This window comes from Mesoplodon bidens (assembly GCF_964165515.1).
Source record: "Mesoplodon bidens genome assembly, chromosome: 6".
In the NCBI taxonomy this organism is placed as follows: domain Eukaryota; kingdom Metazoa; phylum Chordata; class Mammalia; order Artiodactyla; family Ziphiidae; genus Mesoplodon; species Mesoplodon bidens.
This window is the reverse complement of record NC_138162.1, coordinates 104,696,452-104,719,519: the sequence shown is the minus strand read 5'-3', so window position 1 is coordinate 104,719,519 and position 23,068 is coordinate 104,696,452. Positions and strand designations below refer to the sequence as shown.

General features: G+C 49.3%; 1 protein-coding gene across 4 annotated transcripts in view; it reads right to left on the bottom strand.

The window, feature by feature from the left end:
- Positions 1-232: 232 nt before the first annotated feature.
- The window catches only part of SLC25A37 (solute carrier family 25 member 37), a 43,046-nt gene continuing 20,210 nt past the window's right edge, over positions 233-23,068 (bottom strand). Inside the window, exons 2-5 of one of the 4 annotated variants that reach the window (XM_081238473.1) lie at positions 20,258-20,324; positions 8,178-8,406; positions 6,100-6,156; positions 233-3,963 (exon numbers count right to left, since the gene is read on the bottom strand). In XM_081238473.1, the coding sequence (XP_081094599.1) occupies positions 3,443-3,963; positions 6,100-6,156; positions 8,178-8,400 (801 nt within the window). In that variant the 5' untranslated portion in view covers positions 8,401-8,406; positions 20,258-20,324 and the 3' untranslated portion in view covers positions 233-3,442. Of the gene's footprint in view, positions 3,964-6,099; positions 6,157-6,981; positions 8,099-8,177; positions 8,407-20,257; positions 20,325-23,068 lie in introns of those variants that run through there. The other 3 variants (XM_081238472.1, XM_081238474.1, XM_081238475.1) reach the window with 3 other exon arrangements.

Genomic DNA, 23,068 nt, shown 5'->3' with positions numbered 1-23,068 from the left:
CAGAGCGAGCAAAGCCATGGAGGCTCCCAGCCCTGTCCCATCATCTCTCGTGACCATCCCTGGCCACCTGCTTCCATTTTGATAAGAGGGCTGAGGGGCACTTTCCATCGAAGCCATAGATCCTGGTCCTTAATGCACCAGACTGCAGGAGGCACAAGCCCCATGAATTAGGTTCCTTTTCTCCATCCACGTCCCTCTTATTTCAACATTCCCACCAAAGAGCCCACAACACTTCAAAGATCAAGGCTTTATTTTCTGTAGCTCCAGTGTCACAACTGTAGCAGCATATCAGAAATATCCCCACAGAAACACACATTTCTCCCCTTCTTCCAGGAACGGGTGACAATCAAGAGGCAGAAACCATGATGTTTACGACAGGAATTTAAGAAAGGACACTGGCCCACCCTAGTAACATACATCGTGCATCTCGCAGGTGGGAAGCAGCAGTACATTTGTATTGAACAGGCACAATCATCCTTAAATAAAGTTAAATAAAACTTTAATGGCATAACAACGTGTTGCCAGTGCAGCCTTAGGGGGACTTTGGAGGACAGCTCTTGGAACAAGACATCAGCATTTAAAAAAAAATAAAAGAAAAAGAAACCACACAAAAGGATGCAGGCCAGTATCTAGCGAGTTTCTATCCAAAGTTAAGAAAAAAATAGTCATGGGTTGAAGATTTATCCCATTTGGAAAAAAAAATCTATTTTTTAATTCTAAAAAGTAAAACTCAGATGTATGAGGGGTTGGATCACAAATCATGGTCTGGACAGAAGTCACTGTTTTGACTATTGTCCTCAAGTGGCATTGCTGGGTGGCAGATGACAGCCCAGTGACACCAAAGACACCAGTGACCAAGTCTGTGCCGTGACTGACTACATTAGGTTGGTCATCGCCAGGGCTGGGGGATGGGGAGAACATGTTCCTATTTCGTTCTTGGCCAAGTCAAAGTCACCGTCAACTGGGCTGCAGTCTGCATGGGGCAGCAAGACAAGCTTTGGAGCTCAGGGTGAGGCGGGGGGCAGTGGTTACCTCCCACAAAATTCATGACCACTTCTATTTGTTTAGCGCTTCACAACTTTCAAAGCTTTTTCAGATACATCACTCGTCCAGCCTCTGGAAGACCCAGTGGGGAAGGCAGGACAGGTGGCATCAGCCCCATTTCCCAGCCGATCCCTACACACTGGGAAAGGAAAGCCAGGATCAGACCTTCCGACTCTGAAATCTGGAGACTCTATCTCTCCTGACCCAAAGGAGTTCTCCCAGAGAAGTGAGCCGTTTCTTTCCTCAATACCATCAAAAACAAAATCCCATAAGAAATAAGGAATATTTTGCAGCAGTGTGGTGTATCTGAAGTGGACAAAAAAGGGTGGTTGGATAATTATTTTAGAATTCGATCTAGATTTTCTTCCATTTGCAAAATGTAACACTGACGGGGTATATGTTTAGAGAGATGTCATCACTTCCTCCAGCAGTTTGGTCTCCGTGGGCTTTTGGCATCCCTGAGTGGGGATGTAACTGCAGCTGAGTGGGGAAGCTCGCTGCAACTGATTTCCACCGGGAGATGGGGGTGGGCTGACTCCGAGGTGGGACAGGTCAGAAGGCAGGCCCCCCAGCCCAGGAGAAGACCCTGCTCATCGGAGCACGTATGGGAGCTGCCTGACATGGGTCTCTGCTCTCCCTGACCTGCACGCGAGGTTCTGAGATGCAAAAGTCCCAGCACCACCTGAGTTCATCCCAGGAGTCACGGCATCTGAAAGAGCCCGGGTCTGAGCCTCAGAGAGAATGCACGACACGGACCGTGCCTAAGGTGAAGGGTGAAAGGTGAAGGGCAAAGGGTCAAGGTCAGGACCAGGCCGGCCAGAATGAAAACACACACGTACTTCCTGCTCATCTTGAAAGACAGCTCTAAAGGAAACTGTGAAGCCACTGGGTCTTCCCTCCGAGAGGCCTGGGAAGGCTTGGCTGGAGGAAACAGGCTTGCGTTTGCTCTCAGGGATAATCTGGCTCAGATAGGCCATTTCAGGAAACAAGGCATCGTGTTCCCAGCTGGCGCGGACCAAGCAAGGCTGAAGATGGTTCGAGAGGCATCCTGACTGAGCACGAGGGCCCGGGTCCCTTGCACAGCGGGGCTGGGGAGCCTGGCCTGTCCCGGCGTGGTGAGAGGCTCTTAAGGGGGAAATTTGTGATGGGCAGGTGTACAGACAAATGCCGTAGATATGCTTGCTGTGTTTTTTAAGACCCCTAAAACTGCACAGGGAAACACAGGAGATCAGGAGATTTAGTCAAACACACACACAGACAAGAATACCTGAAGTGCCTGGGTTAAAAGACTGTTGGAGAATTAAGTCCAAGGATCAAGGTAGGATTTATCACACTTGCCCGCCCAACAAGTGGCCAAGCGTTGGCATTTCAAGGGCTTTTAAGTGCTGGCCCCACGAGGCATACATTCACGTCACCCACAAGGGAAGGAAATGGTTTCAGTAAGTGTAAGGCCAGCCACCCTAATTCCACTGGGGGCCACTGTGCTCCAGTGTGAGCCGTGCTGCCGCCCAGTACGTGTGCGTGCGGTCGAGCACACAGCAAGAGGAAAAGCCCCAGGGCCAGATCTTTGGTCCTGGAGTTTCTAGGAAAAGACAAAGGGAAAAGGCACATGAAGGTGACTGATTAAGAAAAAAAAAAAAAAGTAGCTAAAAGTATTATATCATTATTTTGACTTGTTTTTCAACGTACCATTTTCCCCTATGAAAAGAAAATTCAAAATATAAACCTTATATTTATTATTTTACATTCAAGTGGAACTTCCATCTGGGGGGGCTCAAAACAATTTTAGGCCACGTGGAGCAACGTATTACTTTGGTGCCTTTTGACTTAACCCGATGGAAGAATTCAGCTTTTTTTCTTTTTTTTTAAACAGCTTTATATTCCCAGCTGTAACACTTGCTTGTACACACACACAGGCACACACGCAAATCCAAAAACTTCTACGTAGAAAAATAAAGGATAAACATTATCCATCTACTTGATACTGGGTACTGGAACTTCTATGTACATAATTTTTTTTTCCTCTTTAATGTTTTCAGTCACCGCACATTTTCTTCCCTCCTGGGTGATCTACGTACGAGTCTAGGGGAGGAGATGCTATACTGAAGCAGAAAAGCTACATCGCTCTCGGGGTGGTGGGGGAGGAAGAGAAAAAGCACTTTCTCGCTCCCCTGTCAGTCTTTCGACATGTTCTACCACCTGGGATGTCCCTGCGGATGGACAGACGGCCGTCGTGTAAGCGGCTGTCCCATCCTCTCCTCTCTCTAAGGCGTCAGAGAGCAGATTCTGCCAACACCCTGCCCCAGTAATCTTGGTGTGAGGGCAGGGGAAGGGGAGAAGTCAGGGAAAGCCTTTGCACAATCCAAGATTCTGGCATCACTTCCCACAGCCCGTTCCTTTAGTACAGAGTTCGATTCTCCAGCTTGTGCTTGGTGAGGAAGTACTTGAAGAACTCGTAGACGGACCAGGAGATGGCAGTGGACGGCATCTGGTAGATGACGCGGGCCTGCACGCCCTTGAAGTAGCCCGGCAGGCCGTTGAGCTGGTACACCGTCCGGAAGGCGTTGGCCATGCCCGACAGCCGGCCGCTGATGTTGGCCAGGTTGAGGGCCATGTTCTCCTGAGTGTTGAGGAGGGTTTTACAAACGTCCAGAGGGGTGGTAGCGGCTGCAGCCAGGGCCCCGGCCAGCCCGCCTGAGATGATGTGGGACTGCGGGTTGTAGGCCCGGTACGGGTTGATCTGCTCCTGCAGGAACTCGTAGGTGATGAAGTGGATGGACTGGAAGGGAACGTTCATGGTCAGCTGCGTGGTGTAACTCCGGTAGAAGGCCCCCAAGCCCTCCGTCCCCCACACGGTCCGGATGCAGCTGAGGGCCGACCGGTGCGGCGAGTCGTACATCTGCAAGCGCTGCTTCACAACTGTGGGCGGGTCCCGGGTGGTTGGGTTTAGCCCCACCCCAGGTCGGAGTGAGACGGGAAGCCAAGCCATAAAGAGAAACAAGCAAGTTTAGACACATGGGTAACAGGGCACAGAGAGTTAGCACACACCCAGCCCCAGCCCGAGAAACCACCGAGGGCCAGCTCCGGGGCATCCCGTTTAAACACATGCCTCCGGGATCCAGGGCCAGGAGGTGGCTGTTCCCTGACGTTTCTCCTGCCTGACTCTTGGTTGACGTGGCCCCCAAACCAGGTAGCCACTTCAGACGAGACTCCCCGAGCTGAGCCCCCAGGCCCTAACTGCCTCGGGCTTCACGCACGCTGAGAAATCTAAACCCTACTCCTGGCTCCTCGGCCCTCTTCCGTCCCAGTACGTCTATTGGACACGTGTCCCGTCTTTTATTCTCAGTGGTCTGTACCTCTGACAGTGTTTTTAGCTTCTGGGTCTCAGTGCTCTTGGAAGAGACACTAGAGTGATATCAGCCCAAGCTCAATGGCAAACTCCAGTGAGGACCCTGGCTTTATTAATACAAAAGGAACTGGTGGGTCAAAGGACATGGGGGCAAATACTTAGAATTTTAATTGTCCCCACGCATTGCAAGATAAACACATACAGCGTGCTTTACTTTTAAAGAAATAAAGTCCTTAAAACGATATAATGTCAAGGAGAGGAGGGTGGAGTTGAACCTCATTTTTCTCTCCTTTAAAAAAAATAGAAATAAAAGTCTTGCCTGGTTGACATGGGCTAACTTCCTGCTCATTGATGTGAACTGCCTTAAACACACAGAAAAAGCGGCCCACCTCCCAATCTGACCCATACATCCCTGAAAGTCAGAACAAGTTTCCTATCTGCTAAGGCATGGGAGGCAGCTGAGAGCAAATAAATTGTAACCTTAAAAGACAAAACCAGACAAACTTATAACACAAGATTTAAAATGCTGCACTTTTAAACCTCTGATTCTCCCTTCTGGCACGGGACCATTTTCAGATAGAGGAGGAAAAGGGAGAGAGCCCTACATCTCACACAGAGAATAACCCAGCTGAAGGTGTGCCCAGCACTGGGTCCAAAAGCTCCTCAACATTCAGACCCAAGTTGGCTGAGGACGTGAGGATACTGAAAAAGCTGACAGAACTCGTCTGCACAGCTAAGAATTGCTTTATCATGCTCCCAAAATTCAAAAGGAAAAAAAAAAAAAAAAAAAAGAAGGTAATGTGGGGGGAGACAGCTACAACAAAATGGCCAAATAATAATTTATGAAGTAGAGTGATACACACATGGGGGCTCACCACACTCTTCTCCCTACATTCGCCTGTTTGAAATTTTCCATAATAATTTCAAATTTCTTTGAAAAAAGCAAATTGAACATAAGCCCCTAAGCCCTAACGAATGGCCTCTGACAGATTCCTTCTAAATTCGCGTCTGTGGTTGATAATGGTTAACAAGGGCCCAGTGGGGTGTGTGTGTGTGCACATGTGTATGCATGTGAGCACACACAGGTTTCAGAGTAGTGCAAAAGCACACAAAAGAATTGCCAGGAGAGCCTGTTAAGCAGATATCCTGTCTCTACCCCCAGAGATTCTGGTTTAGTAGGTCTGGGGTGGAACCTGAGAGTCACCATGGTTTTTTGGGGGTTTTTCTGTTTTTTTTTTTTTGTGGTACGCGGGCCTCTCACTGTTGTGGCCTCTCCCGTTGCGGAGCACAGGCTCCGGACGCGCAGGCTCAGCGGCCATGGCTCACGGGCACAGCCGCTCCACGGCATGTGGGATCCTCCCGGACCGGGGCATGAACCCGCGTCCCCTGAATCGGCAGGCGGACTCTCAACCACTGCGCCACCAGGGAAGCCCAGAGAATCACCATGTTTAACATGCTCCCAGGAGACACTGATGCTACTGGTCTGTGGATCACACCCTGAGTAGCTCCGTTTAAGCGAACAGGAATCCCAGAGCTCAAATGCTCACGTGCCTTCTCGAGGCCTTTGAGAACATGGTACGAATTCTCCTGCTTATTCCGACGGGACCAGGAGTTCCCTTGCCCGACCTTCTGTCCCCAGCCCCCAACTTTGCTCAGGCCCCTCTGCGCATCCCCTACTGCCACTCCCTGGGACCATGAAACATTACCTTCTGCTGGATTCATTACTGCATCGTGGAGCAGGGTGGCCATACTCCCAGCTATCCCTGCAAAACAAACTCCAGAAAATTACCCTCTGGGACCAGGGGTTCTGAGGAAGTTCCTGGACCTTGCTTTCTAAGAAGCAAAACTCATTACCAACTCCACCCAGGTGAGCATTGTCTCTTAAAACCCTAAAGTGATCATGGAAAATACTGGATAAAAATGAGGAAGGTAATATAGGCACTGTTACTCACATTTCAACCCTGCAGAACCTCATTTTCCCTAGGAAAAGGCTAGACCTGCCACCATGGGATGCTACCAGAAAACACACTTGGTGGCTTTTTCCACCACAGAGATTTGAAGTCTCTCTTATCTCTGGCCTTTGTCTACAGATTAACCCACTCTGCCCTTACGCTGGGGGCAATGGAAGGGGATGACATCATGTATACAGCAGAGAGGGGGGAAAAAGAAGATAAATCTTTGAGAAAATTCCTTAATAAAATCCAGGCATTTTTTAAAGCAAATGGCCAAGGGAAATGGGCGTCAGGGAGATCTGCATATGGCAGATTTCCAGGGTGAGTTTGCAAAGTGATGACGTGTCTCAGAAATGACCGAGCCCCTCTGAGGGTCTCCTCTGGCCTGGCTTCAAGAACCAGGAACTTCAAAAGCCAGATTCCAGCCTGGAATTTTGCTTTTGGCTCTGGGTTTCCTCCCTCTGTGGGTGACACTGCCCAGTAATTAAGATAACTGCTAAAAGGTGGGAAGCATGAGGGACACAGGCTAACGCTTCAGAAATGCGTATATATCCCCCTCCCTCCCTCCCTCCCTCCCTCCCTCCCACACGCTTAGGATCATCCCCAGAAAGGTCAAAACGCGACCAAAGCACACACCACAGTGAAGCAATAACAGTGCTGGGTAGAACTTGACATAAACTGGGCTCCATTCAAACCGCCTTCAAGGGGCTCAGAGACCAAGGAGCTAAAAAGGCAGTTTCAGCAAAAGGAGGGCCCTGAGGCCATGAACTTGAGGACAGCATCAAGAGTGCAGATCTTGGTGACGGTCCGGACAAATGCAACTAGGGGCCGATTTTTAAAAAGCAAAACCAATGTCTGCAAACCAGCCAGGTTGGAGTCATTATTACCAGGGTTTGCTGATGGGAGGGATGCTTTCTGGTTCTGAGCAGAACAAAAAAGACAAGGGGTAGAGAGTTGTTGCCAGTCACATCTACCTCTCTGTTGCTGAAAAATAAATTTGTTAAAGTAAGTTCTCCTTATGCCACTAGCCAGAGTCTCACTCCAAACCCAAACAGAAACCAACAAAAGCCAAACCCACAGGAGGCGAAAATAACCACTTGGCAGGGCCCAGTAAGACAAGCCTATATAACAGTTGCCTGCGGCCAGTTCAGGCCACCCCCCACCCTCCTGGTTCCCTCAAAACAACAAAAGAAAACGATTTCAGCCCTTGCTTGCAGAGAGATGCAACAGACGAAGAGAATGGGAGCAAAATTCCCAAATCCCCAGAAGCTTAGGTGGGAAAGGTCCTCTGCGCAGGAGCAAATCCTTTGTCAGCCATAAAACTTCTTGACCTTTTAAAGCTTAGTTAGATCTTGACGTTGTAGAGACCTGTTGGGCCAGTTTTTAAATAGTCTCAAAGAAGCTGTCCAGATAACTTTTTTTTTTTTTTTTTTTGGAATCCAGCATTCAAAAGTTTTGTTTCTATTCAGGGTTGTTTGTTTTTTTGTTTTTTGTTTTTTTCTCCCCTAGATCTGATCATTAATTGCTTTTGAATTTTAAAAAAATTTGTTTTTTAAAAGCAAAAAGGCAAAACCCACTCAACAATGAAACACCTCTGTCACTGATTCTCCCTGGGCTCCAGAGAGCGAAGGAAGGGAATGAAAAAAAGCACGTGTGCATGTGTGTGTGCGTGTGTTTGGGTGTGTGTGCACACACATATCTAGAGTCCTTGATTCATGAGCAAGCGTGGCGGAGATGAGGCATCAGGCTGCTGGGTCACAGGGAGGAGAACCCTGGGGAAGGGTCTGTTGAAGGAGAGACCTTTCTAACTCCAGACAAATGCTTGCAAATACCATTGGCTAGGTGGCTGTTCCCTTGGTGGTGGAAAACGGCATTTAAAGTCCTTTTCATGTTTTCGTAGCAGGCAAAATACAGGGCATGGGCCGGCCCTGCGCCCATCATCATCACGTTGAGGCCTCGCAAGGGTCTCCAGAAGCCTTCAGTCCGTATGATTTTCTTGAGGGCTCCGTAGACACTTGTGTAATGGGCTTTGGGATCTGGATTCAAACTCTGCATTCGTGTCTGGGGGAGGGTGAGAAAAGAAAAGAGTGGGGTTAATGAGGCTGGTCAGGAGGGAAAGGAAGACCCAGGGAGAGAGTGAAAAAAAACAGGCCATTTTTATAGATTCACAGGATTTCTGGGTGAAGAAAACTTTTATTCTTCTCCTTTCTGGAGTAATCCCCCATCCCTACACACACACACACGCACGCACGCACGCACGCACGCACGCGCGCGTTCACATGGATTTCATTATGCCCAGGAAAGGCAGTAAAAGATGAGGGGCAGGATTTGGAGTAGGAACACCTGCCCGGCCACTGGCAAGCTGTGTGACTTCTGATGAATCCCTTAACCTCTCTGGGCCTCGGGATTTGGCACCAGAGACCAGTTTCCACGGATCGGGCGTAGAGGGGTGGGGGGGATGGCTTCAGGATGATTCAAGCGCATTACATTTATTGTGCACTTTATTTCTATTATTATTACATTGTAATATATAATGAAATAATTCTACAACTCACCATAATGCAGAACCAGTGGGAGCCCTGAGCTTGTTTCCCTGTAACTAGATGGTCCCATCCGGGGGCGATGAGACCACCTCAGCCCCACCTCAGATCATCAGGCATTAGATTCTCGTAAGGAGCGCGCAACCTAGATCCCTCACGTGTGCAGTGCACACATAGGGGTCGCGCTCCTATGAGAATCTAATGCCACTGCTTATCTGACAGGAGGCGGAGCTCAGGCGGTAATGCAAGCAATGGGAAGTGGCTGTAAATACATATGGAGCTTCACTCACTCACCTGCTGCTCACCTCCTGCTGTGTGGCCCAGGGGGTAGGGACCCCTGAAATAGAAGTTTCATTATTATCCAGGGGTTCCCACTCCAGTTCTAAAGTCTTCTGTGCCCTCACTTATCTGAGACCTCTGTGTTGGGAAAGCCCCATTCAGCCCCAACCATAAACTTCCCTGGAATCCTCCATCGCGCACCCCCTCATCTCCTCTAAATACTTTTTACATTTCGTCTATACGAGTTAGCCCTGAAATATATGGTCTTGTTCTTAATTTCTTCCTATGTATAGTCTTGCCCCCTGGGGGCAAAGACCAACTTTCCCCATCTCTGTCATCCCCATCACACTCCCCAGGCACTTGAGTAGGTGTGATGGTGAGTCTTATATGCCAACAACCCGGCGAGGCCACAGTACCCATGCTGGCTCCAATTATGGCCAAACACTAGTCTACGTGTTGCTGTGAACACATTTGATAGATGAGATTACCATTTAAAGTCAGCAGACTTTGAGTAAAGCAGATTACCCTCCATTGTGTGGGTGAGCCTCGTCTAATCAGGTGAAGGCCTGAAGAGAAAAGAAACTAATGTCCCCCAAAGAAGAAAGAATTCTGCCTCCAGTCTTTGGTTGTAACATCAACTCTTCCCTGGGTCTCCAGCTGGCCTGGCCTGCAGATTTTGGACTTGCCAGTCTCCACAATCATGTGAACCAATTCTCTCTCTCTGTCTCTCTGTCTCTCTGTCTCTCTCTCTCTCACACACACACACACACACACACATATACACACATGACTGGCTCTGTTTCTCTGAAGAGCCCTGACCAGTACAGTAGATAAGAAATATTTGTGGGTAAATGTACCACACTGGCTCAGTCCTGCAGAAGCAGCATTCCCTCCTGCACTCCCCTCCACCCAACACACACAGTCTAGAGCAGAGGGTCTCCAAACTTTGGTAGGAATACCCTTTTACCTCTAAACAAAATCATAAAGAAACTAATATATAAAATTTAAAAACTTCTCTGACTGGAAATGGGACAAAAAGTTCTGTGCCCTCCTCTCACTCCTCAAGGCAGAAATCCCCCCGACCAGGAACCCCAGGGCTCAGAGGAACAGCATGAAAACCAAATTAGTGGTAGTGGTAGTTTTATTTTTTGGCCCTGCGGCGTGGCACGCAGAACCTTAGTTCCTTGACCAGGGATCGAACCCATGCCTCCTGAACTGGAAACGTGGAGCCTCAACCACTGGACCACCAGGGAAGTCCCAGGACATCTTTAATGCTTAAAAAAAAAAAAAAAAAGTAAAGACTACTTCTGACTATAAAATTGGTCTTTAAGTTCAATTTAGCTTTATTAAATACTACTTTCCCCTCTTTTCTTCTACCACAGACTGGTGAAAATGCCCCCTGACTCAGCCAGAGGAAGCCGCCAGACACTTGGGTCCCACATTCCCGGGGGGGGAAGGGACAGGGTCAGTGTCCCTGTACCTTTTTGTTTAAGTGTTTTCTATTCTAACCCATTTCAAAAGGATTTTAGGCAACTTGATAATGGAGGACACATCATAAGCAAACAAGACCAAAGGAAGAAGTGGGTGAGTGTGCCGACCAGGAGGGTCGCTGACTCACGGCTACAAAACCTGGGCTTTGTTCCTAAGTGCACTGCTGGCCAGAGAAAATAAAGTACACGCAATGCAAAGTGCTCCCTTTGGAAGAGACAAAACTGGTGCTCCAGGGACGGCAGAGGTTCTCTAGCACTAAATTCTAACAGGTATTTGAAATTGCTCAAGCTTTAGAGCAAATGAAGCTTCATATTTTGCCTGGCTTTCTCTTATCACTGCCCCCGATAAAAATCAGGAGCCTGATGCAGGAGGTGGTACAACTAGGTGGCCCAGAAGGCAAGTTCTGCTATCAGACAGAATTGATTCCATCACTTATGGTGTGACCCTGGACAAGGCAGTTAACCTCTCTAAGCTTCAGCTTCCTCTTTTGAAAGAAGGAGTGAGAAAATTAAATGCCTATTACTATTCTTACGGTTAATAACAAAAAAGGATTCATCAAGAAGCTAAGTAATATGGTTCTAGTACCTGGCCTTCCAGACCGTTCTAAGCTCCATGGAGCAGGGGTTGTGTGTGTCTGAGTCACAGTACATCTCCAGTGCCTAGTACAGTATCTAACTCACAGTGGGGGACCAATAAATGTTTGTTGAATGAATGGATACGCAAACAAACACACATGCAACTCAGAATACCGACAAAGGTGAAGCCGTACTATGTCCCTTATTCACCTCCCCTAAATATAAGCATGCTTTCCTGGAATTACCTGTTCCTCCCATCACCCTTTATATCTAGAGCTTTCCTTATTGATGAAAAGTTCACATTTGGCTGCATTTCTCAAGCCCAGAGTGTGAGTCTCTGAGCCACAAGAGGACCAAAGGCAGCCTGTCCCTGGGGACCTAGCTGGGGCCTGTCACTAAGAAGTGGCTCCTGCCAGGCCCATTCCCGGAGGAGAGACCCGCCTTGGGGAAGGTCTGCAGCAGCTGCCTGTGCCACCTCCTCCCTGTTTCTGGCCTGGGGTGGCAAGACCAGCCTATGGAGGACAGCCTTCCTCGGTCCCAGCAGCCCCTCGCAAGCAGGGGTGTGGCAGTGCAAAAAAACACACAGGACTGGAGTGAGACACTGGATCCCGGCCCTCACTGGCTCTGACAGGGCCAAGTGGCCTTGGCCATGGCATCTCACCTCTCTGGTCCCCAGTGCCCTCAACTGTAAAGCAAAGAGGAGGATCAAAACAGCGGCTAATTATCAGAATCACTTGGTAAATGTCTAAAAATACCTGTCTGGGCACCACCCCAACACATATTGATTTAAAACTTTTTTTTAAATTGAAGTATAGTTGATTTACAATGTCATGTTAGTTTCAGGTGTACAGCAAGGTGATTCAGTTCTCTCTCTCTCTCTCTCTCTCTCTATATATATATATATATACACACACACATATATGTATATACATGTATATATATGTGTGTATCTATATCAATATATATATATATTCTTTTTCAGATTCTTTTCCCTTACAGGGAAAATAATTTTATTTTCCTTATTACAAAATATTGGGTATAGTTCCCTGTGTTTTACAGGAGGTCCCTGTTGGTTACCTATTTTATACATGGTAGTGTGCATATGTTACTCCCAAACTCCTAATTTACCCCACCTTTCGCCTTTGGTAACCATAACTTTTCTATGTCTGTGTGTCTATTACTGTCTTGTGAATAAGTTCACCGGTATCTTTTGTTAAAAATTTTTAGATTTCACATATAAGTGATATCATATGATTATTTGTCTTTCTCTGTCTGGCTTAGTTTTTTTTTTAATTCCCCATTTGATCCTGATCCTCACTCACACTTTCGGAGAACTGCTAAATAAAGGCCCCTTCTAGGGCTTCCCTGGTGGCGCAGTGGTTGAGAGTCCGCCTGCCGATGCAGGGGACACAGGTTTGTGCCCCGGTCCGGGAGGATCCCATGTGCCGCGGAGCGGCTGGGCCCATGAGCCATGGCCACTGAGCCTGCGTGTCCGGAGCCTGTGCTCCGCAACGGGAGAGGCCACAACAGTGAGAGGCCCACGTACCGCAAAAAAATAAAAAATAAAGGCCCCTTCTAGGCCCCAATGCTTTCTAATGACGTTCTTCACCCGGCCTCAGCAGTCATCGACTCAGCTTTGCTCGCTTGAGGAGTGGTGAGGGCTGTCTGGGAGGGCGGTGTATGTGGAGAGGCGAAGGCGGGGAGTAGTGGGCGCACGGTGCTAGGGCTTTAGGGCCGGCCAAGCCGACATCGCTGGTCTGTACCATCCCCGCTCTGGGACCTCAAGCGGGTTCCTTAATCTTGGGGTGTGGAAAAATCCCCCAGAGAGCTGGTGGCAGACCGAGTGAGGTAACCTCAGGAAACGCCTGGCCTGGAGTACAGTCAACGATCATCGTCCCGCCTCCTACCTGCCCCTATATATGGGAAGGCACGGCGGGCAGGGGGCGGAGGGCACGGGTGGTCTCTGCCTTAACTAAGCTGCTCATGTCAGCCGGCTCACGGAGGCGTACAAGGGAAATTTGGGGTTGAGTTCTCACCTCCTCCCTCTTTATAGGAGGGGTGAGGCCGTTGGAATAAATACATTGTGAACCAAAACATATCATCCTATGGAAAAGGACAGCTGGACTGCAGTGGACCTCTCTGTCCTCGGGGAGGTGGGCTACTCAGTGGCAGGTCATATTCAGTGACCCCCGCCCGGAACAGAGGCACAGAGGCAAGTGGTCCATGAGCGCTGAGGACCCAGGAAGCCCCCTCTCAGCCCACATCAACCACCACGGCCAGGCTTGGGGCCAGCGCTTCCCTGGTCCTGCAGCACCTTCATTTCTCCAATCTGCCTGCAGGGGGCACCCACTCGGGGTCGGGAGCCAGGAGACCAAGAGGAAATAAACAAGGAAAGTGTGAAGTAAGAGGAAAATGAAACGGACTGTCGGAAGGCGCTCAGAAAAGGGGGCAGGACTGACCCATCTGTACCGTTACGTAAGGTCATGAAAGCATCCTCAGAAGGGAGCCTGAGAGAAGCTGAAGGCGGGCAGGTGAGAGTGAGGCTGCAAGGACCAGGGCTGGAGAGGAGATAATCAATAGAGTCTCTTTTTTTTTCTTTTTCTGTGACACTGCCCATAAAATGTACAACCGAGGGCTGGGCATTTTCTATCTACCTGTGGACTAGAGAAGGAGAAAAAGTTAGGGGTCAGTGGGAGCCACCCAAGTGTCCATCGACAGATGAATGGATAAGCAGAATGTGGTCCACCCGCACAGTGGAATAGTATTCACCTTAAAAGAGAAGGAAATTCTGACTTGTGCTATGACATGGGTGAACCCTGAGGACATGATGCTAAGTGAAATAAGCCAATCACAGAAAGACAAATAGTGTATGATTCCACTTATAAGAGGTCCTAGAGACCTCTAATTCATAGAGATAGAAAGCAGAATGATGGTTGCTAGGAGCTGAGGGGAGCGGAGAAGGGGAGTTATTGTTTAAAGGGTAGGATTTGGGGTTTGCGAGATGTAGAGTTCTGGGACTTCCCTGGCGGTCCAGTGGTTAAGACTCTGTGCTTCCGCTGCAGGGGGCACAATCCCTGGGCCTGGTCAGGGAACTAAAATCCTGCAAGCCACGCGGCCACAAAAATTTTTTTAAATTAAAAACAAAAAAGATGTAGAGTTTTGTGGATGGATGGTGGTGATGGTAGCACAACAATATAAACATACTTAACGCCACTTAACAGGACATTTAAAAATGGTTAAGGTGGTACATTTGATGTTATGTGTATTTTACCACAATTAAAAAAAAAAGGTGTGAGGGTGGAGAGAAGGAAAAAGAAAATGAATGAATGAAGATGCCCAGAGAAAGAGCAGAAATTAAAATAAAATAAAATAAAAAAACAAGAAAACGGAGACAGAATTTCACCCACTGCCATTCATGTCCTGAGTTTCAGTTCCTACCTAGCTGTCCAGCTCTCCTGTTTATAATAAATTCCCATTCTTTGCATTTTAATTCTCCCCTCTTGGAAATTCATAAGGTACATTAGCACAATTAAGACTCTGGGAAGTCCTTCAGGAAAGCAGACTGTTGAGCTTTGTTTCAAGGCACTTCTTCAAGGTTTGTCTTTGGCAATGGAAGCCTCGTCTCACTGAATCATCAGTTACACCTTGCAGAACTCACTTGAGAAAACACAGCTGCAGCCAAAGGCACGGACCCTGGAAGCAGGAAGTGCAGAGATCAGGAGTCAGAGGGACCCCCTGGAGCAGCCCCTGCAGAGCATGGGCAGCAGGGAACAGCCTGGAAGACTAGGCCTGGTGGGGGGCCATGCGGGTGACAAATGAGCAGCACAAGCCCTGTGTGGCACGTGATGGAGCCTTTTACTCCACATCAACTCGCATAACTGCCGTCGCTCTCAAAGGGACGGGATGGAGGATAGTGCATGGGCCCCGAGATCAGGAGACCTGGGTCTCTGGCCTGGTCCTGCCACTCACTGCAGCACCTAAGCACCCCCCCCACCCTACCCCCCACCCCCAGCTCTAGAACAGTAATTCTACAGGAGGGATACAAATTTTAAACCAACTCCATCAACTGCCAGCAAGACCAGAATGGAGAGGTCAAGTCCCTTCCTCAAATTCTCCCCTAAGAAGACAAAACAGGACAAGCCTACCTTGTAGGCCTGTACTCTCTCTTTCTTTTCTTTCTTTTTTTTTTTTACCACGCCTGCAGTGGAAGCACAGAGTCTCAACCACTAGACCACCAGGGAAGTCCTGGCCTGTTCTCGAATTGAGAGGGCAGGGAGGGAGTGGAAAATGTGTGTTCTGCCCCAGGTAAGCTCGAAGGATCGTATAACAGGAGCTGCAAGGGCTGGGCAGAGAGCACATCTAGCTTATGAGCAGCTGCCTTTTCTGCTGGGAAACTGGAGCCCAGAATGGAAAAGGGACTTGCCCAAGGGCCCATGGATAAGGAGTCATGGATCTGGGCCCACCAGAAAGAAGAGGGCAAGCTGAGTCTGGCAGGGAGTTCTCGGACCTCCCCGGGGATCCTGCAGAGGCCAAGCCAGCCTGGCTCCAGCCGCTGCAGTGTCACTTGGCCACTGTCCTCCCACCTGACCTGGACACGGCTGGGGATTCCCAATCTTTCCGAATTTCTCAAAAATAAAACCCAAGTAATAAGATAAAAAAAAAAAACTTCCCATGACAAGTGGCACTTTCAAGACCAGAAAAAGATAATGTGAAATCTACTCATCCATCCATTCAAATGCATTTGCCAAGCTCCTCCCCTGAGGCAGGTGTGATGGGGAGGGAGACAGGGAGGGGCGTGCACAGGGCTCCCAGTTCACGGTGTGAATGAACAAACATCACAGCACATGGGCAGCCGCGGCTCCCACAAAGGGAACAAGGCTGTGCTCCAGAAGGTTGCCCAGGAATCTCTGCTCCAGACTTCCTCCCAGAGAAAGGAAATAAGGCTCAAGCACCGAGAAAGTGCTAGGAAAATGCCAAACCATGTTAGCATCTGCCACCCAGTGGCTGCTTCAGAATTAGATGTTAAGTTGGTGAGTTTAATTCCCTCCCATCTGCCAACCGTTTCCAAGTAGCACTGACATCACTAAGTCGAACCGCAGTAAAATGCCTAGGCTGGACTGCAGGGCCTGCCCCCAGCCCCCTCCCTATTTTCCAAACCCCATAGCCACGCACCCATGGGTGCAAGGCCTCCCTGGCAGTGCATTTCCACCTGCAGCGCATCCACGACGCTGTGTGCAGCTGCACTGGGGTCTGTCTTCTGCTGATGCTACAGCTCCCGTGCACAGCCGCCCAGAGGAGAGACGGCCGCCCAAGAGCCGGTTCACACGCAGGCCAGGAAGGAGAGGCTTTTTTTGGCACAGTGCTTTGAGGGGAAAGGACTGCCTTCCGGAGCAAAGCCACAGACCTCATCGCACCTTCCAGAATCCTTAGGAGGGACATACAACAGACGAAGAAACCCAAACCACATCAAGGGAGCCAACGCACAGTAAACCTTCCAGCGCTCTGAGTTCAAAATGGCCAGCATCCTGGCTCAGACAGGACTCGCATCCTCATCATGCTCACGACGGGGGATGGACTCCTGGTGGTACTCCCAACGATCACGCCCTGGCCCTTTGAAAGCACGTGCAGAAATCATAAAAAATGAGGCATGAGGACAGCATCTAGCATCACCCCCGCACCACATTAACCAGGAACGGAGCAATGCAGAAAATCCTCTAGGGGAACCATGCCGTTCGCAACACTCTGAGGCACATCAAAGCGTATTCCCAGGTTCAAAACTCCAAATCGTGTCTTTTTACATCTCCCAAGTTGGCAAAAGTATATCCATAAGGAGAATATACTGTGTCTCTGATTTTTCATCAAAAGGAAAATTTAGGAGCCAGCAAGAGAAAATGAGTCTTCACAAGCAGTCCTTGCCTCTCCCCACCAGCAAAAAAAGGGGGGTCTGTTGGGAGAATGGCTGTACATCGGAGTAGGAAGACGGGTGGTGCACGGGAGGACCGGGCCTTTGCATTCTGAAAGCCCCTGCTGAGAACCCCTATATGAAAGCAGCCAAAGGGCCAGCTCTTAGAGAACCAGGCAGAAAAGGTGAACAGAAAAGAGATGAGAGGGGGGCTTCCCTGGTGGAGCAGTGCTTGAGAGTCCGCCTGCCGATGCAGGGGACACGGGTGCCGGGCCCGTGAGCCATGGCCGCTGAGCCTGCGCGTCCGGAGCCTGTGCTCCGCAACGGGAGAGGCTGCAACAGTGAGAGGCCCGCGTACCGCAAAAAAAAAAAAAAAAAAAAAAAGAGAGATGAGATGAGATGGGTGGGAACAGACCTCCAGCTAAATCAGGCCTGTGCCAATGTCCCTGCTTCGCCTACAGAAAGCCCCAGACCTCCCAGGGTTTTCAGGTGGCCCCGATGTTGGGGGAGGGTGGGAGGAAGTGGGTTCACACATGGGAGAGAAAACCGTCAAGCCTGCTCTGCCTTTTCACTTATTTCCCATGGGGTCCAATGTTCACAAAAGTCACATTTGCTCTTCTCATCAGACCAGCCACCGTCAGACGTTCCTGATTACCTCCTGCCTCTGTGGTGCTGGGCCTGAACTGCAAAGGATCCCTGCCAACTGTCATTCATGCTCTCCAGACGCAATCCTGAAACCTTCAGGCCCATTAAGGGTGTGCTTAGGGCGCATTGCTATTTCTAGGGACAAAAGGACTAAGTGATGACATCACTTATATGTGGAATCTAAGAAATAGTACAAATGAATTTATTTGCAAAACAGAAACAGACTCACAGACATAGAAAACAAACTTACGGTTACCAAAGGGGAAAGGGGAAAAGAGGGATAAATAAGCAGGTATGGGATTAACAGATACACACCACTATATATCAAATAGATAAACAACAAGGACCTACTGTAGAGCACAGGGAACTGTATTCAATATCTTGTAATAACCTATATAATGGAAAAGAATCTGAAGATATATATATAAATATATATATATATTGCTGTACACCTGAAACTAACACAATATTGTAAATCAACTATACTTCAATCTTTTTCTTTTTTTTTTTTTTAAAAAAGGACTAAGTGAAGACCTTACACGATGTATTCAGGAGAAAACACATATTCCACCAAGACAACCCAAACCAAGTTCCTCGGCCTCCCAGGGAAGAAGCCACAGCACCAAACACCACTTCTCCTGGGAACAGGCCACAGACCCCAGAACATATCCAACCCAAAAAGGGTGGCATTTGAGCTGTACCTGGAAAGGGGGATGGTATTTCAACTGGCAAGAAATGGAGCTGTCATTACAGTCCCTTCCACACTATCTGCCTTTTTGACTAGGTGCACGTGTGACTTTGATTGAAAAAAAAAAGCAAACAGAGCAGAGAAAGGAAGAGAACGTTCGAGCTGAGGGGGATGTGAATGTGCTGGTGGGTCTGGGAAATGGAGGAGGGTCTGGCTGGAGGGCGCGTGTGCAGGGGATGCAGCGGTAAGGTGTGGATGCAGAGGGAGGGCGGCTGAACTCCAGGAGGCTCTGTCTGAATAGGTTGCTAAGGTGTTTAGAATTTACTTTACAGTCAAGTGTTCTCCATGGTTACGCCCCGCACTTGACAAAGCAGCTACAAAGAGCAGCACGGTAAGCAAGAAGGCTGGGATCTCCTGCCTCTGGGAGGAGGGACCAGGCCCGTGCAACAGAAGCCCTCCCCACGGGGTCCCATTACGGGCCGGCGGCTGGCTCCCAAGCTGCAAGGTCACTGTAACAGCATAGCCACGGAGTCTGCCTTCCCACCCACAGGCAGCAGCTCACAGCCTCCTCGCCTGTGGCTCCAAGGATGCCATTCCCACATTCCTTCATCATAGGAGCCAAACCTGCTCATTCCTCCCCTTCTCTAGAAAATTCTATAGCTGGAGGGAGGGATGAAAGAATCCATACCTGGCTCAGGCCCCAGGTACCTAGGACACACTCAGAGTACCTAGTTGGTGGCCCACCCAAAGGATTAAATGATCTCTGCTCTACAGGTGGGCAAATTCCCAAGATTCCAGGTAACAGGGCTGGAATTTCATGGGTGGGATGGGAGACCTCACTGGGAGACAGAGAGGGCGGGGAGAGCACTGGGTGGAGGGGAAGCCTGGACCACTGGTCACTCTGACCCACCTTGCTTGGCTCCAGGAAGACGAGCCAGGGCTGGACTCCTATGTTCAAGCCCCACATCTGGCATGCAGGACTATGTGGCCTTAGGCAAACTGCCTTACTTCTCTGAGCCCCAATGCCAATACTCACAAAATAAATATAATAAATAAATAAATATAATAAAATATTTATTATAATAATGTATTATATATAATAAATAAAATAATTATAATAAAGTTAGATAGCAGCTAACTATCCCCATTTTACAAACATGGAAACTGAGGCACAGAGGGATAAGCGACTTGCCCCAAGGTCACAGAGTACAGACAGGACCGGAAGCCACACAGTCTGACTCCAGGACTGCGCCCTTAGCCTGCACCAGGCTACAGGACCTCTCATGGAAAGGTAGACTGGAAGGGTGACCTATGACCTCCAGCTTCTCCCTGGTCTCTGATGTGCCCTGCTTCTATGACTGTGCTAAGTCACCCGTACACCACCTCACGTGCCGGACCTTTTAAAGAGGGAGAAGCCCTGATGCGTCAAAGTCACCTAAAGCCTTGCTGCTTAAGTCCATGCAGGTCCTGGGGAGGGGGGCGGGGGTGTCTATGTCCAGGTGGTACTTAGAGGCAGTCATAGAGACCAGTCCCCTGGAGGTCACACAGCATCACTGTTTCCCAACTCTGGCTGTCAGCCTGGACACTGGGCTCAAACAGAGCTGGGTAATTGAACCCGGTTCAATACCAACCCATCTCTGTCCTGGAAAAGAGCTTGAACCACTTGCCCACCCAGGCTGTGGGCAGGAAGAGCATCCTGACCAATGAACACCCCCGGCACTCCATCAGTATGCAAAGGCTGAGACTGAATACTCCAATGGTCAGGCTGCTTTCAAGGAAGAATTTCACTCACCTGGCCTCCCCGGGGCCTCCCCTGACTCAGCAGCTTTGTCTATGTCACTGGCTTAAAAACACCCCACCTACAAGTAAGGAAAAGGCGTCAGAGGCAAAACTGGAGAAACACCTCACTCTCCAAAGTGTTCTGTTTTCCTGGCATCTGGGGAAACTCGCTGAAGCATCACAGAACCGCACTGAAGAACAAGCTTAATACAAGGGTCCACATGGAAGCGCCCAGGGAACACACGAGGTCCCCCCACCCCAGAGCACCAGTGCATCTCCTGCATGCAGGAGAAGCAGAGTCCAGACAGCCCTGCTACCTACCTCAGCCCCCCAAGCTCCAGCAACATCGGTTTTGTTTTGCGTGGGGTGGAGTGGCTCCTCCCTCTGGGCTTCTGTTTGATTTCAGAGTTTTCCACCCATCCAGCCCTCCCCCAACTCTGCTTGGCTGATGAGGAAACGGTTGTAGGACTTGCCCAAGTTCCCAGAGTTAGTCACCACTGCACTGAGACTGGACAGCGCTCCGACTCCCGGACCCCACCCACTTGACCATCCTTCAGCGGTACTTTGCTAAAAATCCGAATCATGGAATCTCAAAGAAACCTCGTTCAATCACCCACCCACCCAAGGCTCAGACAGTTCCTGGGGTTTGAAGTTCATCCATTCACTCAACCGTCACATACTGAGCTCCTACAACATGCCAGACGCCGTTATTAGGACGTGGGGACACAAAGACGGCCCCGTCCTCAACCACGTCACTGTTTTTGAGCTGTACACATTAAGTGACTAAAGTTCTCTGTCCTTCAGTTCCCTCATCAGTGAAAACCCCTACCTCACATGCTTCCTGCAATGAATAAGTGAGAAAACACGAGCACATCGACCACCTAGCACCGTAGAGGAGGTGCTCGGTATATGTTGGCATCACTGCCATTTTTTGGAAGGGCTCCAGCAAGTATGATCCCTGAACTACCACCTGTGTTAATACAAATGGCTTTGAAATATCATTAAGAACTACCACCAAAACTAGCTTAATCCTGCCGAGAAGGTGAGGGTGTTTTTCCCTGCTTGCTCATAAATGGCTGTTGGGCACAAAGGATCTCATTACAGGTTTGAACGGAATCATTAGAGAACGGAATCATTAGACTACGGAATAGGACAGGCCCATAAACCACACAACAGAGCTCAGGGTCCTGGAAGGAAGCTACCAGCCACAGGGCACTGGGGACTCCAGGCCACGATTCCTACAATCTCATAATAAAGGGACAGCAATGGAACCCCTACTCCAATCCCCTCTGACCAGAAAGAGGCCGGACAAACCGGAGGCAGCCCTCCAGTTTCCAGTGGAGTCCAGACCCACCACAGTCAGCTGAACAGGCTCTGGGGCCTCACCTGACGTAAATCCCAGCTCTGCTGCTTCCTCTCTCGCACCTTTGCTCCTTTGCACCCTCCGCGAATTACTTAATCTCTCCCAGCCTTACCTGGAAATGGGGCTCATCATAGCAGCCACCTCCTAGACTCTGTGACGATTAAAGGAAATAATGAATGAAAAGCCCTTTGCCTTGGGTCTGGCATCCAGCTGCTGGTGCTTCTATTAATCCTTTCTATGGAGGTGAGGGGGAGATAAATAGCAAACTCCTAGGAAGATGTCATGTCATTTTTATTCTAATTCCTTCATAAGATGCCTTGAGGAGGATGCCCCCAGGATCCACCCTGGTTGAAAGCAAGGCCCTTGCAATCACTGCATATTTGGACTAGACGACCTGAGTGATTGTCAGGACTGCCCAGCAGCCCTTTAGTTCGCTGACCCTCTTAACAGAAGAGAAACTGAGGCCTAGGAAGGTGAGGGCTCTGCACAAAACAACCCCTAAGGATCTCCATCCCTCCCACCCACCCCACTTGCACAGTCACCTTTCTCTGCTTCCTATTTCTAAATGAATGGAGCCGGCTGCTTACATTAATCCTGATTATGTAACAATCAGGGGAGCTAGAGAGGTGGGGGGGAAATCTAGTGCCAATTTACACTGGTGCAAAGGGTCCAGAGGAAAGCGCTGCAGAAAGTTCACTAAGTGCTCAGGGCAGTTCTGGAGACCTTTACCTGGTGCTTAAGTCCAGGGCTAGCGCCAGGCAGAGCCCTTAAGTGCCAAGGTTCCCTGAAACGGCTGATTGGCACCCATTCCCGTGCAGTCACCACAGTGGTAGTGAAGGCCCTGCCCAGCTCTCAGGGACCCACCACCCTCAGAACTGCAGGGAAACAGCCAGGTGGGGCCAAACTGAGCTACAGGCCCGGGCACAGGGCGCCCTGCATGGGGTCTGCTCCCTCTGCCGCCTGTGGGTGTGGGCCGGCTCTCAGGTCCCTCGGATTCTGGGGATAAATCTAAGTGTGTCTCACTTTCCCAAACGGGGGATCTGGGGGATCCCCCCAAGATGTGCACCTAAATGTGAGCATGACAGAACAGAGACAGCCCTGTTCCAAGCGTCAGAAGACCTCAACTCCCATCCAGCTTGGCTACCAAATCCCTGAGGAACTCCTAGCAATCGGTTCGCCTAGCTGGGCATCAACATGAATTTCCAGCAGCAGGTAAACCGAGAGGTGGAAGATTTCCTGCGTTTTGTTCACCCATCTACTACAATTGCAAATATTTGTCCAATGAATAAATGGAGTTAATAGATCATCTCTAAGGAGGTCCTTTTTGGCCTCTAACTTTCTAAATCTATAAAACCAGTAAAGAGTCTTTTAAAAAACAAAACGTGTGGGAGGGGAATGTTTTATTTTGGGGGGGAGGTAAATCTACATTGCTAAACCTTAGGACTACCCGCAGCTTAAAAA